General features: G+C 40.4%; 1 protein-coding gene and 1 long non-coding RNA gene across 5 annotated transcripts in view; one reads left to right on the top strand and one right to left on the bottom strand.

Annotated features, from left to right (window-relative positions):
* Positions 1 to 16,006, top strand: part of macrod2 (mono-ADP ribosylhydrolase 2) — a 1,543,249-nt gene that overhangs the window by 1,188,788 nt on the left and 338,455 nt on the right. For 3 of the 4 annotated variants that reach the window (XM_069931823.1, XM_069931822.1, XM_069931824.1), the window contains exon 10: positions 175 to 291. The exons of the other annotated variant lie outside the window; for it this stretch is intronic. In XM_069931823.1, coding sequence (XP_069787924.1) covers positions 175 to 291 — 117 coding nt within the window. The remainder of the gene's footprint in view (positions 1 to 174; positions 292 to 16,006) is intronic. 4 annotated transcript variants of the gene reach the window in all.
* Positions 1 to 16,006, bottom strand: part of LOC138760770 (uncharacterized) — a 72,684-nt gene that overhangs the window by 55,103 nt on the left and 1,575 nt on the right. The window contains exon 2 of the long non-coding RNA XR_011355858.1: positions 12,184 to 12,304. This is a non-coding gene — a long non-coding RNA (uncharacterized lncRNA). The remainder of the gene's footprint in view (positions 1 to 12,183; positions 12,305 to 16,006) is intronic.

Raw genomic sequence — 16,006 nt, 5'->3', positions numbered from 1 at the left:
GCATTCAATAATGAAATAGGTCTATAAGATGAAGGCTTTAATGGGTATTTTTTTGATATCAGAGTAATTATTGCTGTTGAAAATGATTCTAGGAAAGTATGAGTTATTGATGCCTGATCTAACATTTCTATAAAAATAGGAATTAATAAATTTTTAATTCTTTACAAAATTCAGGCAGAAAACCATCTTCTCCTGGAGATTTATTACTTTGTAATGAACTTATTGCCTCTGTCACCTCAACCTGTACAAGATGGACACTCAATTCTGTCTGTTCTTGCATCCTCAATCTTGGTAAGCTTATCTGAGATAAATATCTTTTTTTTTATCATTCTTTAAAGATGCTGTCCTATATAGTTTAGAATAAAATCTCTTAAAAGATTCATTTATTTCTTGAGGTTTATAACTAATAACATTGGAGTTATTCTTAGTTATATTATTTGTTCTTGAAACCTGCTCCACTTTTAGTTGCCTTGCAAGTACTCTATGTGATCATTCACCATACTACGTTTAGTTCTTGTAATCGATGCCTCTGTTCTGTAGATTTGTAATATATTATACTAAATTTTTATTTGTTAATTAATTGTCCACGTTTATCTTTAGAAACTCTTCTTTGAAGATCTTTTTCCAAAAATATTATTTCTTTTTCTAATTGATCCATTTCTTTTATATGCTTCTTTTTGAATTTTGAAGTAAAACTTATAATTGCCCTTTCAAATACACTTTCAAAGCATACCATATTACAAACTTATCTTTCTCAGTGTTCAAGTTAGAATCACAAAAAAATCCATTTTTTTAAGTAATAATGGATTCAGTCTCCATCTATAGACTGATTTCTCTTTATCAAACATTACAATCATCATAGTCCCTGGGGTGTACTTCCTCCAGCCACCAAGTAAAGAAAAGAAAACTGATATACAATTAAAGAATATATATTGCAACATTTGTAACTATTTATAAACAAAATACACCCCCCCCCATAAAATGTTGTTTAAATGATACACAACACTACCTCCTTCTATTTTACAGGGTGCAACCAAGGTCACATGATTTAGGAGCAGGTTAGAAACTCATCTCCCAACCCCTCTGTATATTTATAATTTGATCTTCAGTCATTTAATTCATAAATAAAAAAATTTCGAAGATCAGTGAAGAGAGAATAATCATTATTCTGAATTATTCAGTCCTACAGAGCTGTTTAAAACATTTAGTCCATCTAGGACACAATAGCAACAACTGGGTTTCTAATTCTTCATTCAATCTGCGCTCTTGGAAGCTCTTACACAAGTTCTTATGCTTGCACAAAACTTGAAAATAATTAATTTTGACCTGCAGGCAGGAAAATCTTTAAGGTTGCAGGATGATGCAGCACAAATTGATATCCTTTTCCCTAAAGAGCCTTCTTAATTGGATTAAATTCTCCTCTTCTCTTTAATAGATCTATGCTTATATCAGGGTAGAACAAAATTCTGCCCCCTTCATACTCAAGCGGCCATTTCTTTGCTTTACCCCCATCTCCTGCAAGGGTCAAGATCTTCTCTCTATCAGCCAGGTAAGGCTGAGGTGGTTTTTTCTTTCTTCAGAGGCATTTTGAAAGTATTAGCACAGAACATGGGTTCTGATTTTGAGGTGATTTTCCACTAAGAGCTCTATGAGCTCTTTCATTCTCAATAGGTTCCTGAAAATTCTGTGTTCCCAAGACTTCAGGAATCCACTTTATTTAAAAAAAAGCCAATTGGGTCTTGTCCTCCACTCCTTCTTTAAGACCCACTATTTTAATATTATTTCTTCTGCTAAAAATTTCCAGTATATCTACTTTCTGTTGAAGCTTTTGATTTTCCAAAGTCAAAACTGTAGTAGTGTCTTCTACTCTTGTCACTCTATCATCAACATGGTGCATTTCTTCCTGCATCTTCTTTATTTTTCCATCCAGTTTATCTAATTTTCTCTTCATTTTCTTCACTGAATCCAAGACTCTGTTTATTTCTCCTTTCATTCCTTGAAGTTCTCTTAATAGTTCAATATTGGTTACATCCTCTACGTTTACTTTTAAAAATCTTAACTTTCAATACCTCCTCTTCATGTTGCTGTTCTTCCTTCTTCGCTGCTAGGCCTTTGTGAGCCCGACCCCTTCTTCCGACACTGTTGCTGAAGGCCTGGACTTTTTGCGTATGCACAGTGCACTTCTGAGTTCTTCCCCGACGCCATCTCTCCGCTACTGCTGGAGAGCGACGTTGGTAGATGATCCCTCCTCAGCTTCAGACACCAAGGGAACAGCTCAAATGCTAGTTCCCTGCTTCAAACTCAATATAGGCCTCAGATCTCCTTGAGGTCTTCTCTTCACGTGGGGCTCCAGGTAAGGCTGAGGTGGTTTTTTCTTTCTTCAGAAGCATTTTGAAAGTATTATTTCAGTGTTTAAGTATACTTCAAAAAATTCAATTACTTTAAAACATATTTAGTACTTTTTCATTAATTTACATCCCAACCCTATGGCATCACGTGAAGTCTCTCCATCTTCCTGACAACTGAGGATATGTTGTGTGTTCACAATAGGTCACTTGTTCAGAGGATTCCGAGGAACTTGGTGCTCTCTACTCTCTCCACTAACGAGTTATTAATGTGTAGTGGAGGGTAGATTTTTCTGGTCCTCCTGAAGACCACGATTATCTTCTTCATCTTGTCCACGTTGAGACTCAGGTTGTTACTCTCAAACAATATCACAAGTTTTTTCTGTAGTGTGATTCATGATGTTGACGATGAGGCCCAACTACTGTTGTGTCATCTGCAAACTTGGGGTATCTCGAGCTATCCCATCAAATACAAGTTTAAGGTTTTTTAATTCTGGCTCACGTGAATGACTGTTTCCAGTCCAGGCTGACATTACCTTGAAGTGCTGAAGCTCTCTAGGATACCACTGGTGACACAAAGTTGTACTTATCACTCGGTGAATATCAAATCCTTAAAATTCTCATTAATGCGTGTTGCCTGTCAATGGCAAAGATCACTCAAGCAGAAACAAATTTTCACAGTGCTCACGAGCTCTATTCCACAACTGGTGTTTGATATATTATTCCTTTTTCTGTTACCCCTCTCACCTCTGCAGATCTATGACAGAACCTCACTCTAACTGCATCTAAATCGCACCCCTCCCTCCTCACTCTCAAATACCTGAACAGAGAAGGTGTCTTGATTTCATCACAACATATTGCTGGCTTAATGTGCAGCTTGAGACATGGAGCAGTTTTGACCCCAAAAGCAAATGCCAGGACCAGACTTCAAAGGCCTATTTGTGCTTTTTTAAAAAAAAAGAAATGTGTGACTGTACAATAAACAAATATGCTGGGAGAACTCAGCTGGTCAAGCAGGATTCATCAGAAGTAACACGTAATGGTTTCGTGGCTGAGTAAAAGGTAACCATTGTTTTGGGCCTGGGCTCTTTGTCAGGTCCTGACAAAAGGCACAGTTCGAAACTGTTACCTTTTACTTCCAATGAATGCTGCATGAGTTTCTCCAGTGCATTTGTGTATTGCACCCAAGCATCTACAGATTTTCCTGCTTTACTGCTGTGTGAATGTTTTTTTCTTCTTTGGCTTGGCTTCGCGGACGAAGATTTATGGAGGGGGTAAAAAAGTCCACGTCAGCTGCAGGCTCGTTTGTGGCTGACCAGTCCAATGCGGGACAGGCAGACACGATTGCAGCGGTTGCAAGGGAAAATTGGTTGGTTGGGGTTGGGTGTTGGGTTTTTCCTCCTTTGCCTTTTGTCAGTGAGGTGGTGTGAATGTACAACTTTGAAAAATGACAAAACCTTTCATGACCTGTTTGTTTTCTTGAAGTAGTATTTTGTTGACTCCAAATATTTGCTTCCTTTAAGTATTTAAAAAATGACAGATTGCTGAGCAGTGCAAAAAAAAAATGCTTGCATGATTCTAAATGAGTGAACGATGTGAATTTTGGTGGTGAGAGAGTGGAGGGGTAAGCTTAGTACAATTTGAAGCATAATTTAGCCTCAATGAAGAATATCATTGTACTGCAGATTCAATTGTTAGCTTGTTCAGTGACTTCACACTTACCTGCTGACATTAGGGGTCACATGTACTCATTTTTGCAACAGATTTAATTGTTACAAGGAGAGACACTTAACTTTTTAAATTGTCAACAGCAGTGTTTGCAAACAGTTTGCACATTAATGTTAGTTATAAACAGTTCACTTCAATCATCTGTGTTTTGTGCAATTATACTTAATGTATAATTGCTCTCCATTGCAGGCAAAATCTTCGCTAGGATTCTACTAAATAGAATAATACCTAGTGTCGCCGAGAATATTCTCCCAGAATCACAGTGCGGCTTTCGCGCAAACAGAGGAACTACTGACATGGTCTTTGCCCTCAGACAGCTCCAAGAAAAGTGCAGAGAACAAAACAAAGGACTCTACATCACCTTTGTTGACCTCACCAAAGCCTTCGACACCGTGAGCAGGAAAGGGCTTTGGCAAATACTAGAGCACATCGGATGTCCCCCAAAGTTCCTCAACATGATTATCCAACTGCACGAAAACCAACAAGGTCGGGTCAGATACAGCAATGAGCTCTCTGAACCCTTCTCCATTAACAATGGCGTGAAGCAAGGCTGTGTTCTCGCACCAACCCTCTTTTCAATCTTCTTCAGCATGATGCTGAACCAAGCCATGAAAGACCCCAACAATGAAGACGCTGTTTACATCCGGTACCGCACGGATGGCAGTCTCTTCAATCTGAGGCGCCTGCAAGCTCACACCAAGACACAAGAGAAACTTGTCCGTGAACTACTCTTTGCAGACGATGCTGCTTTAGTTGCCCATTCAGAGCCAGCTCTTCAGCGCTTGACGTCCTGCTTTGCGGAAACTGCCAAAATGTTTGGCCTGGAAGTCAGCCTGAAGAAAACTGAGGTCCTCCATCAGCCAGCTCCCCACCATGACTACCAGCCCCCCCACATCTCCATCGGGCACACAAAACTCAAAACGGTCAACCAGTTTACCTATCTCGGCTGCACCATTTCATCAGATGCAAGGATCGACAATGAGATGGACAACAGACTCGCCAAGGCAAATAGCGCCTTTGGAAGACTACACAAAAGAGTCTGGAAAAACAACCAACTGAAAAACCTCACAAAGATAAGCGTAAACAGAGCCGTTGTCATACCCACACTCCTGTTCGGCTCCGAATCATGGGTCCTCTACCGGCATCACCTACGGCTCCTAGAACGCTTCCACCAGCGTTGTCTCCGCTCCATCCTCAACATCCATTGGAGCGCTTTCATCCCTAACGTCGAAGTACTCGAGATGGCAGAGGTTGACAGCATCAAGTCCACGCTGCTGAAGATCCAGCTGCGCTGGATGGGTCACGTCTCCAGAATGGAGGACCATCGCCTTCCCAAGATCGTGTTATATGGCGAGCTCTCCACTGGCCACCGTGACAGAGGTGCACCAAAGAAAAGGTACAAGGACTGCCTAAAGAAATCTCTTGGTGCCTGCCACGTTGACCACCGCCAGTGGGCTGATATCGCCTCAAACCGTGCATCTTGGCGCCTCACAGTTTGGCGGGCAGCAACCTCCTTTGAAGAAGACCGCAGAGCCCACCTCACTGACAAAAGGCAAAGGAGGAAAAACCCAACACCCAACCCCAACCAACCAATTTTCCCCTGCAACCGCTGCAACCGTGTCTGCCTGTCCCGCATCGGACTTGTCAGCCACAAACGAGCCTGCAGCTGACGTGGACTTTTACCCCCTCCATAAATCTTCGTCCGCGAAGCCAAGCCAAAGAAGAAGACTTAATGTAATCAAGTGCTTTATGTGCTGCAGTGATTTTTTTTTGGACACGGAGTGTTTGAAGCCAAAGCTGATAAATACACAATTAGTACTGTTGCAAACCCACATCTACACTTATGGATTATATTGCCTTTTAACCTTTGGTAATAAGAACTAAGTCTGTTTTGCTCAAGGGAAAATGGCCCATTTACAATTGTATTCTCAGTATATGTTTTGCAAATGTTCTAAGAAGACTTTGTGATGAGCCACAAAGCACAAATATTGGACATTACAAAATATCTCACTTGTTTATATATCTTGTTCACACGACTGCATCGCCAGATCCAGCTCCAACAGAGTCGTCAAGTTTACAGATGACACAACAGTTGATGGCCTCATCAGCAACAACTATGAGTTGCACTGCAGAGAAGAGGTGGAAAATCTCATGAAATGGTACAGGAGTAACAACCTGAGTCTCAATGTGGACAAGATGAAAGAGATGATCATGGACTTCAGGAGGACCAGGAGCTGCCACCCTCCACTACACATCAACATCTCTGGAATAAAGAGAGTGGAGAGCACCAAGTTCCTTGGAGTTCGTGCAGCAGTGACTTCCTGAGAAGACAGAAGCGGGCAAGGCTACTGGCCACCATTTTGTCAACCTTCCATGGGAGCTCTATCGAGAGCATCCTGGCCAGGTGCATCACAGTTAGGTAGGTGTCTGCAGTGAAGTAGAACTGAGGTCAATCCATGGAGCTATAACAGTGGCAGAAAGGATCACCTCCCACCCACCCAATATGATGTAAAAATATTTTGAAAAATTTAGACATACAGTACGGTAACAGGCCATTTCAGCCCACAAGTACTTGCACCCATTTACACTTGATTACCCTACATCCCCAGTACATTTCCAATGGTGGGAGGAAACCACAGTCCTCAGGAAAAACCCATGGAGACACGGGGAGAATGTAAAAACTCGTAAGATTCAAACCTGGTCCCGATCACATGAGCTTTAAAGGCATTGCACTAAGCACTACACCAACCATACCACCCTAACTATTGTCTGAAGAGAACATACAAAATCACTGAGGATCCCTTCCACCCTGCACACAGCATCTTTCAGCTTCTCCTGTCAGGGAAGATGTGCAAGCGTATCAGAGCCAGCAGGTGGGTACCACACCCTGCTGGAGTGAGATATTGAAGATATCTGTGAATACTTTGGTAAGGTGGTCAGCTCAGACTTTTAATACTTGGCCAGGTACTCTGTCCAGGCTGGATGCTTTCCTCGGATTCACTCTTCTGAAGGCAGCAGACACATCATCCTCAGATAAGGACAGGATGGGATAATCAGGGGACGTGGGAGTGTGGAGGGGTGGTTCTTCGCTGTTATTGTTGTCAAATCAGGTGTAGAAGACATTGAGTTCCCCTCAGAATGAAACTTTTCTGCCTGCTACTTCACCGGATTTGGTGAAGTCGCAGACCAAATGACTTTGGCCCCAAGGTCAATTTAAACTGCCCACAGTTGTAGATCAATCTGTTGACAAAAGATGGTGATGTTGTACATGTTCAAGGAGGCTTCACTTGTTCTTTTGAGGTTTGCAGTAGCCCTTGCATTTGGAATGTTTCAGGGATAAATCATGACGGGTCAAGGTAACTAAATTTCAGAAGCAGAATGCACAGTGGCTGCAATATTGCATGTTTAATATTTCCAATTGAGGACAAAATTTCAGGATGTTTTTTTTTGTGGTAGAACCATAGGACATTACAGCACAGTAAATAACCCTTTGGCCTTTCTGCTCCATGCTAAACTATTATTCTGCCTAGTCCCATTGATCTACACCTGGACTGTAGCCCTCCATAACTCTCCCAGTCATGCACCTATCTAATATTTTCTTCAATGCCATATTCACCATCTCAGCTGGCAGCTCATTCCACATTCTTAGCACCCTTTATTGTTCCCTTTAAATTTTTCCCCTTTCACCTTTAACCCATGTCCTCACCTAACCTCAGTGTAAAAAGCCTCTTTGTATTTACTCTTTCTATACCCCTCATAATTTTTTATATCTCTATCAAATCTCCCTCATTCTTCTGAACTCTAGGAAATAAAGTCCTAACCTGTTTAATCTTTACATGTCACCAGTTCCATAAGACCTGGCAACATCCTTATAAATCTTCTCTGTGATCTTTCAATCTTATTGCTATTTTTCCTTTTGTGAGGTGACCATATCTGCACACGATAGTCCAAATTTGCCTCATAGAACTTTAGCATACTATCCCAACTCCTGTACTCAATGTAACATATGAGTGTTTTCCTTCTTGGTCCATAAGGGTTTGATTATATAGATTTACATGACACACCTCTACCAACCAGATGGTCAATTGTAAAAGTTTACAGGTGTGCTTTTGTTCTTCTCAGCTTTTGCCTGTCATTTCATAGTACGTTGACATTTCACAGAAACAGCAGACCTTTGAAGTGTTGCATTCTGGTCAAGTGCACAGCATAGAGATACTGATGCTGACCTGTCATTCCCTAATATGTCTGTCAGATTTAATGTAAATATTAGCCACATGAAAAGCTTCAGTTCTTTTTGTTTACTAAAGATTAGTGACAACTTTCTTTGAAAAGAAACACTTACACTTACTCATCTTTGTTTTAAAAGTGATGACCATGCAGTCGACATTCCAAACAGGAACCGGAGCGTTTTTACGAAAAATAAACAGTGCACAGACATGACTAAACCCACGGTCAAGAGTAGCAGAGCAACCAGGCTGTTAATTTTGGGTGAACCTCTACAGCCACCTTTAACAGTGTTCTCTGGTACACTATCTTGGATTTTTTTTTCATTCCCCCAAGTCTGAAGGATCTTTCAACAAATTCTGACTGACAATATGCAAGGCATAAATTGAAAATATTCAGGTTGCAATATACAGGGGATGAATTATTATGTTTTGCTTTTTGGGAAATATAAATGGGTGAAAATTTTCATATTTCAGGATTCAAATAGTCTGTGCCCAATCAGTATTTGTCCCACTGAAAAATTTACAAGGCCATTATTATGGCATCTTTCAAGCTGTCATGAATCCTTCTAAGTTAAAAGCCTTGGGTATGGTGTTCTTGGATCCTATCCAACCATTAGTCACCATTGAGAGGGTCAAGAAAAAGATCATTCAGCATCATTCAATGGCTGCCAACAAACAAAGTGGAGGTTTCCATATTGCCTTTTCACAGTTTAAACCTGTCCCAAATTGCTTTTCAGCAAATACCCTGGGGTAACAGTCACTGTTGAATATTGGAAACTGGCAGTTATTTACAAAGTAATAATGAGTTAACTTTTTTTCTAAGTGATATTCAACAAGAAACAACTGTTGGGCAAACATGTTTGAAACAATATTTCAAACACTTTTTAAGTTACAGCGAAGAAGAGAAATGAAGAGAATGAAAGGAAAGTGTTTGACTTGGTGAAGATCAAAAGAAAATTAATGACACAAACAATGGCGGAGCCAGCTGAGAGACGGAGATTTCGTGCTGTGTGTGGGAGGCTGGTTAACTGCAGCAAATATGTCTGCATGAATCACAAAGTAAAGAAGGGCAAGGGGGAGAGGATAAATGCTGGAACTGTGAATTGCTGTTGCAAGAAATCTGAGAATTCTAGAAATATTCAGAAGGTCGGGCACCGTTGATGGAAAGAGGAAAATTATGTTAATGTTAAAGGTTAATAACCTCTCATTGAAACTGATCAGTTGACTCTCTCAATCTGTTGAATTGAAGGTTGAGACCTGAGGAGTGAAATTTACCTGATCAGAGATGAGCTCTGTTCTGCAAGCTCATGCTTGACTTTTATGAAACGGGGTAAGAGGCCAAAGACGATTTCATTTAGGGACTCATTTAAGGACTCTTGCTTTTGCACTTTATTTATTTATTTCTCTCTGTATTGCACAGTTTGTTTACCTTTCTTTATTTGTTTACATGTCTATGTATAGTTTTTATTGCACTACAACTAAATGGTAATTCTGCCTCATCCGTGGGATAAAGAATCTCAGGATTGTATGTGCTGTAACAGAACCATAGAACATTATAGCATAGAAATAGGCCCCTTCGGCCGAACCACTTTTATGCCTAGACCCACTGACCTGCACCCAGTCCATAGCCTGCAATTCATCTCCCATCCATGTACTTGTCCAAATTCTTCTTTAACATTAAAATTGATCCTGCATTCAACACTTCAGTTGTTAGCTCATTCTATACTCCCAGAACCCTCTGTGTGAAGAAGTTCTCCTTTCACCCTTAACCCACATCCTCTGGTTTGTATCTCACTTACCCTCTGTGGAAAAAGCCTACCTACATTTATTCTGTCCAAACCCATCATAATTTTAAATACCTCTATCAAATCTTCCCTAATTCTTCTACGCTTCAAGGAATAAAGTTCTAATCTGTTAAACTTTTCACTGTAAATCAGTTCCTAAAGTTTGGGCAATGACCTAGTAAATCGTCTCTGCATTCTTTCTATATCTTTCCTGTAGTTAAGTGACCAAAACTGCAGACAATACTCTAAATTTGGCATCACCAATGTCTTATACAACTTTACCATAACATCCCAATTCCTACACTTTAATTTATGGAGGGCAATATGCTAAAAGCTCTATTTACAATCCTATCTACCTGTGATGTCACTTTCAGGGAATTATGTATCTGTATTCCTAAGTCCCTCTATTCTATTGTACTCCTCAGTGCCCTACCATTAACCATGTACATCCTTTCTTGGTTTGTCTGTTCTAAAATGCAACACCTCACGATTGTCTTCATTAAATCCATCATTAAATTTCATCCCATTTTTCCAGCTGGTCCACGTCCCCCTATAAGCTTTGAAATCCTTCCTCGCTGTCCACAACGCCTGCAAACTTTGTGTCATCTGCAAACTTGGTGATCCATGTTGCCACATTATCATCCAGATCATTGATATAGATGACAAACAACAATGGTCCAAGCACCGATCCCTGAGGCACACCACTAGTCACAGGCCTCCAGTCTGAGAAGCAATTATTCTCCACTAATCTCTGGCTTCTCCTATCCAGCCATTGTTGAATCCATTTTACTACTTCACCATGAATACCCAATGACTGAACCTTCCTGACTAACCTCCTATGTGGGACCTTGTCAAAGGCCTTACTACAGTCCATGTAGACAACATCCACAATTTTCGTGGTAACCTCCTCGAAAAACTTTAAGATTGGTTAAACACAACCTACGATGCACAAAGCCATGTTGACTATCCCTAATCAGTCCCCTGGCTGTCCAATCAATTGTATGAAGGTAGTCCCCAATTTGCAACCTATGTGACTTGCGACCATCCGTACATATGACCGAAAACAAATACTGTATAAATTTTTTAAAATAAAGAAAAAAATATGTAAATTTTAAAATTACGTTTTCCGGATGAAAGAAGGGGCCTAGCTATGAGGTGGCCAACTTCTCGTGAGAGCTGGCCTTGGTGGCTGCCATTTTGTATTTGAAGAATGATAAAATGGATACAGTTAACTTCCGAATTAAGTCCATTTCGAGATATGGCCAGTTGGTCAGACGGAACTTGGTCGTAAGTCGGAGGCTATCTACACCCAATCTTTTAGAACATCTTTCAATAATTTACCTACTACTGACATCAGGCTCACCGTCCTATAATATCCAGGGTTACTTTTGGAGGCTTTTTTAAACAGCAGAACAACATGAGCTACTTTCCAATCTTCCGGCACCATACCCATGGTTAAGGATTTGTGCCAGATCCCCTACAATTTCTATGTACTATGGCATGTGTTGTACTATTTTCTCTCTCAATATGTACAGGCAGTCCCCAGGTTACAAACGAGTTCCATTACCTGGGTCTGTCCATAAGCCAAATTTGTACGTAAGGTGGAACAAGTACTTATAGTTCTTATTTAGCGTTCGTGAGGTAACATTATGCGCATATGCCAATTGGGGAACAGCCTGTTCGTAAGTTCAAGTTGCTCATAACTCGGACATTCATAACCTGGGACTGCCTGTACTCCCAATTTCAAACATTTAGGCACATCTTTATTGACATCCCTTTATTCCTGGACATCTTTTATGAACTATTTAAGTTTATATTGTTATCCCTTGTTCTACTGCCAAGAAATATCACTTCACACTTCTTTGCATTACATTTTATCCACTGCTTGCCTTGCTCATTTACCAACCTACCCTTGAGTTCTCAGAGTTTCACCATTCACCACATAATCTCTCCAACCTCTCCTTCTATTGAGATATTGTCAACATATACTTCCTTGGGGAAGATCAGTGCAGGCAAGTCTTGGTGTTCACATGTGCAGATGATCTTCTTGGGGCCATATTGCCCACAACCCTCCCATTTATCTATTCACCCTTCACAAACCTTTAAAGGTTTTATTATCATGTTCTCTCTTCAACTGTCTTAATTTCCTTTTTATCTCTCCACCCGGCTTTTTCAGTGACCAACTGCAGCAGAGATGGACAGGATAACATACGATGAAGTTCTACAGAAAACGAAAACAAAAAGTACCTTAATTAAAAGAATCAGAAAACACCAATTAGAATTCTTTGGATACTTCATGCAAAGAGTTACATTAGAACATTTAGTTACAACTGGAAAGCTGGAAGGAAAAAGAAGCAGATGCAGACAGAAAATGAAAATGATAGATGAATTAATATCATGGTTAGAAACAGGGGAGGGAACAATTACAATTCAGAGGGTCAGAGACCATGATAGATGGAGAGAACTGATCACCCATGCCAAACGGCAAGGCACCTGAATGAACAAATGTAACCAACTTCAAAGTGTTCACAGAATCCAGTTAAAATCCAAGGCCCTGCCGCCATAACCAACATTGTCTCTCAATCAAAGCCGACCACTTTGAGCACCACCTTCAAGAATCTTTATTTAGACGTAAAGCAAGTAAACAGGCTATTCAGCATACCAAGTACAGTGCTAACCAGCAACAACACATTTTACTCTGATCCTACATTAATCCCACTTATTTTTTCTCCTCCTGTTCTCGTCAAACTCTCCAGAGTTTGCTAGTCATCTACTTGATAGCAGCAGTCATCTACTTGTCTTTGCAATGTGAAACGCAAGTTACAATATCAGTGAGAGAACATAAATTCCACACAAACAGCACGAGAGTCTCTGGCCTTTCTGTCAAAGTTTCTTTCTGCTGATTGGTCCTTTAAAAGCCCAGTAGATTTTTTTTGAAACATTTGAGGATGCTATCACTTCCCAGTCACTTCGCTACTTCTCAAGTGATCATATCCTTTATAAAAGAAAACTGTTGTTTGCTTCTGGTTTGGTATCACACATATTCTACATACTCACTCTGATGCACACTTGCATTGAGCATAAATAAGACAGACTGTCATTGGAAGTAGTGCCTTGAACTACTAGTGCATCTGCTTTTGCACTGGTATCATTTTACTTAAGAAAATTCTTGAGGACAATATTGCAGCTACTTCGTAGGAACTGGTTCAAACATCTTCCTAGACTAGTCAGTGCAGTGACTTAAGTTGTTGCTGAAGGATGTTGTTATGCTTTTAAGGATTCCTTGTTGGGCTTTAGCATAAGCAGTTTGTTCCTGCCCCCTCAAATTATCATAATAGTATAATGCACTCCTGTAGCAGTGAGCAGACGCAAAACTCGAGAAAGACAGTATAACCAGCTTTATTCAGTTAAAAGTCTCTGCTACAGTGGTAGATGTACTGGTGGCTTCCGAGTGACTGGCTCGGGAGGGGTCGGCTCAGGATTATATCCTGGGGTTTGATTGACAGCTGGCCAGATGGAGTTAGGTCAATTCAGGTCGGCTGATTGACAGCTGGCTAGGTGTGGTTTGTCCTCCGGTGATCATCCTGCAGGTACAGAGATTGCCCCCTGCAGTAGGCTTGTGGTGTATCACCACAAATAGAAATTTCCAAGATATCTCTGACAGAAAACTTTAAAGATTCAGAATAAGTTTGATCAGGGAGGTGATATTTCTACTCAGTGTTGGGGTCTAGAGCTGGATGCCATGAAATAAGACCATTTTTATGGAATTCTGGAGAAACTTTGCTTAGTGAGTGCTGAGAATGTGACACTTCCTTATACAAAGAACAGAGCATGAATGGAATCAGATCTGCCCTAATCTTATTAAATGAGCAGGTTTGAAGAACTGAATGGCCTACTCCTGGTCCTAATCTGTGTGTTTCTTTTAAGGGGGAGCAAGATGAGTGCACAAGGGAGAAAAGAATGAATGTTAATCTGACAGGAATTGTGTGTGAAATAGGTTGGAGCAATTTTGAGGAGGGACCTAATCACTGACGCACATGTTCAATTCTATTTAAACCTCACTGAAAAGAAGGATGTGTTATGAAATGTCAAACCTCCTGATCTGTTCTGACCTGTTCCTCAAATTATACGTGATAGTTCTGCTGTTGAAGGAGCATGCTCCTACACCCATCTTCATAACACAAAGTGATAATTTTGACTCTACTGAATGAAATATTGTCAAAACATTAAGTTCCCTGATGGAGCATTGGCAGTCGATTGTGATGAGCCTCGGCTCCCATGTTGTTTGCTTCTTAAAAATGTTGTTTCTTAAATTAGATGCTAGTTCACAAATGAAAGGTGAAGTTATTGCATTCTAAGCCTGCTTTATTGCCAAATGGTATTGTGGGGATCACAGCACAATAGGGTTTCAGAATGTGACCATGTGACCACTGTCTAAAATATGTAGTTGATAGTATTGTTGGCATTTTGACAGAGCATTTGCATCGAAATTCATTTTTGAACTGTTTTGTCCTGGCAACAATTATATCATCAATTCCCAAAGTGGAAAATATGTTAATATTTATCATGGCCCATGGAGGTATTTCAGAATTGTATTTTGCTACTTTCCTAGTCTGATTTCAAACATATTTTCATTCAGTTCGGTATCATTTTAGCCTAATGAGTTTCTGTGTACAGTAATGCATGATTCCACATTTGACAGAATTGGTGCCATAAATATTAAAAGGATAAGATGTCTCCAGGAGACAAATGAGGACTATCTATCCATCCATGTTCATAAACAAGTCCTCTCAACTGGCTGTGTTACAGGGTTATAATGCAGAAAATCAGCCCTGCTGTTGTCTCCAGAGTCTGTCATTTAGCATAACACAACACCACACCATTGGAATGCTAAATAGTGCTGGTTGAATGTTGGGTGAAATCGTTGGCTTTGGGCTAAACTCCAAGTTTGAGAGATTATCACATTTGAAACCCTGGCCCCTTCAACACAGAGGAACATTGCTATTGATCAGCAATTGGATCTGGTTGGATAATACAGAAGCAGAATAAAGAAGTCTTTTCATGTTGATTTTTCGCCTCAGCTTCTCGCTGCAAATCGTAATTGCTAAGCATTAGTGCTGATCTAAATAACTGCATGCAATCATCCTGTACATTTTATTGGGCCAATAATGAAAAACAATATACTTCCTTCAAGGAAATCCATCAGATTGTTTGTGAATAGGCTTACTCTCATTTATTGAGCATTCAGATTTCAAGAATTATTTTACATATAGAGGGCTGTTGTCACTTTCCTCCAGTGCAGCTTTGATAATGAGAGCATTTTATTTTACAAATAGATAAGATTGTGAGATAGAAGCTGCTAAAGCATGAAGAAGCAATCTAACACTGTTTTACTGCATATCATCCTCACTGAACCATGAAGCTGGTCTGGGAACCAGTGATGTCGCAAGTTGTTTTCCCCAGACCTGAGCAGAAAATTGTAATATGATACATTTCCTTCTCTCTGTCATCTTTCTGTGCTGACCACTGCCTAAAGGTGTTTGTCTGGAAAAACTTTTCCCACAAAGGATAGGTAATGTGGCAATGTCCAGCTGACTGGGACATTGGATGGCAACTGGATCAGGCCCATCCTTTGCAACACCTGGGACAGGTTGAACCTCAGCACATAGCAGCACCTGGTATCATCATACTTTAGTTCCATGCACAGCCTGATGCAGCCACACACGAAGGCAGTCATCAGGATGAGGGCCAGGTTGAGTTCACACTTTTCCCCCTTGAATGGAAACTTGTACATGCCAACCTTTTGGACCCTTTCCACCTTGCATCCCCATATGAACCAGAAGACTGCTCTGGTGAACACCAGAGTTGAGCCACACCTGCACCACGTACTTCAGTACTGAGAACTCCTTGTATCTGATAACTA

Source organism: Narcine bancroftii, chromosome 4, assembly GCF_036971445.1.
Source record: "Narcine bancroftii isolate sNarBan1 chromosome 4, sNarBan1.hap1, whole genome shotgun sequence".
Classification (NCBI taxonomy): domain Eukaryota; kingdom Metazoa; phylum Chordata; class Chondrichthyes; order Torpediniformes; family Narcinidae; genus Narcine; species Narcine bancroftii.
This window is presented reverse-complemented; position numbering and strand designations above follow the sequence as displayed.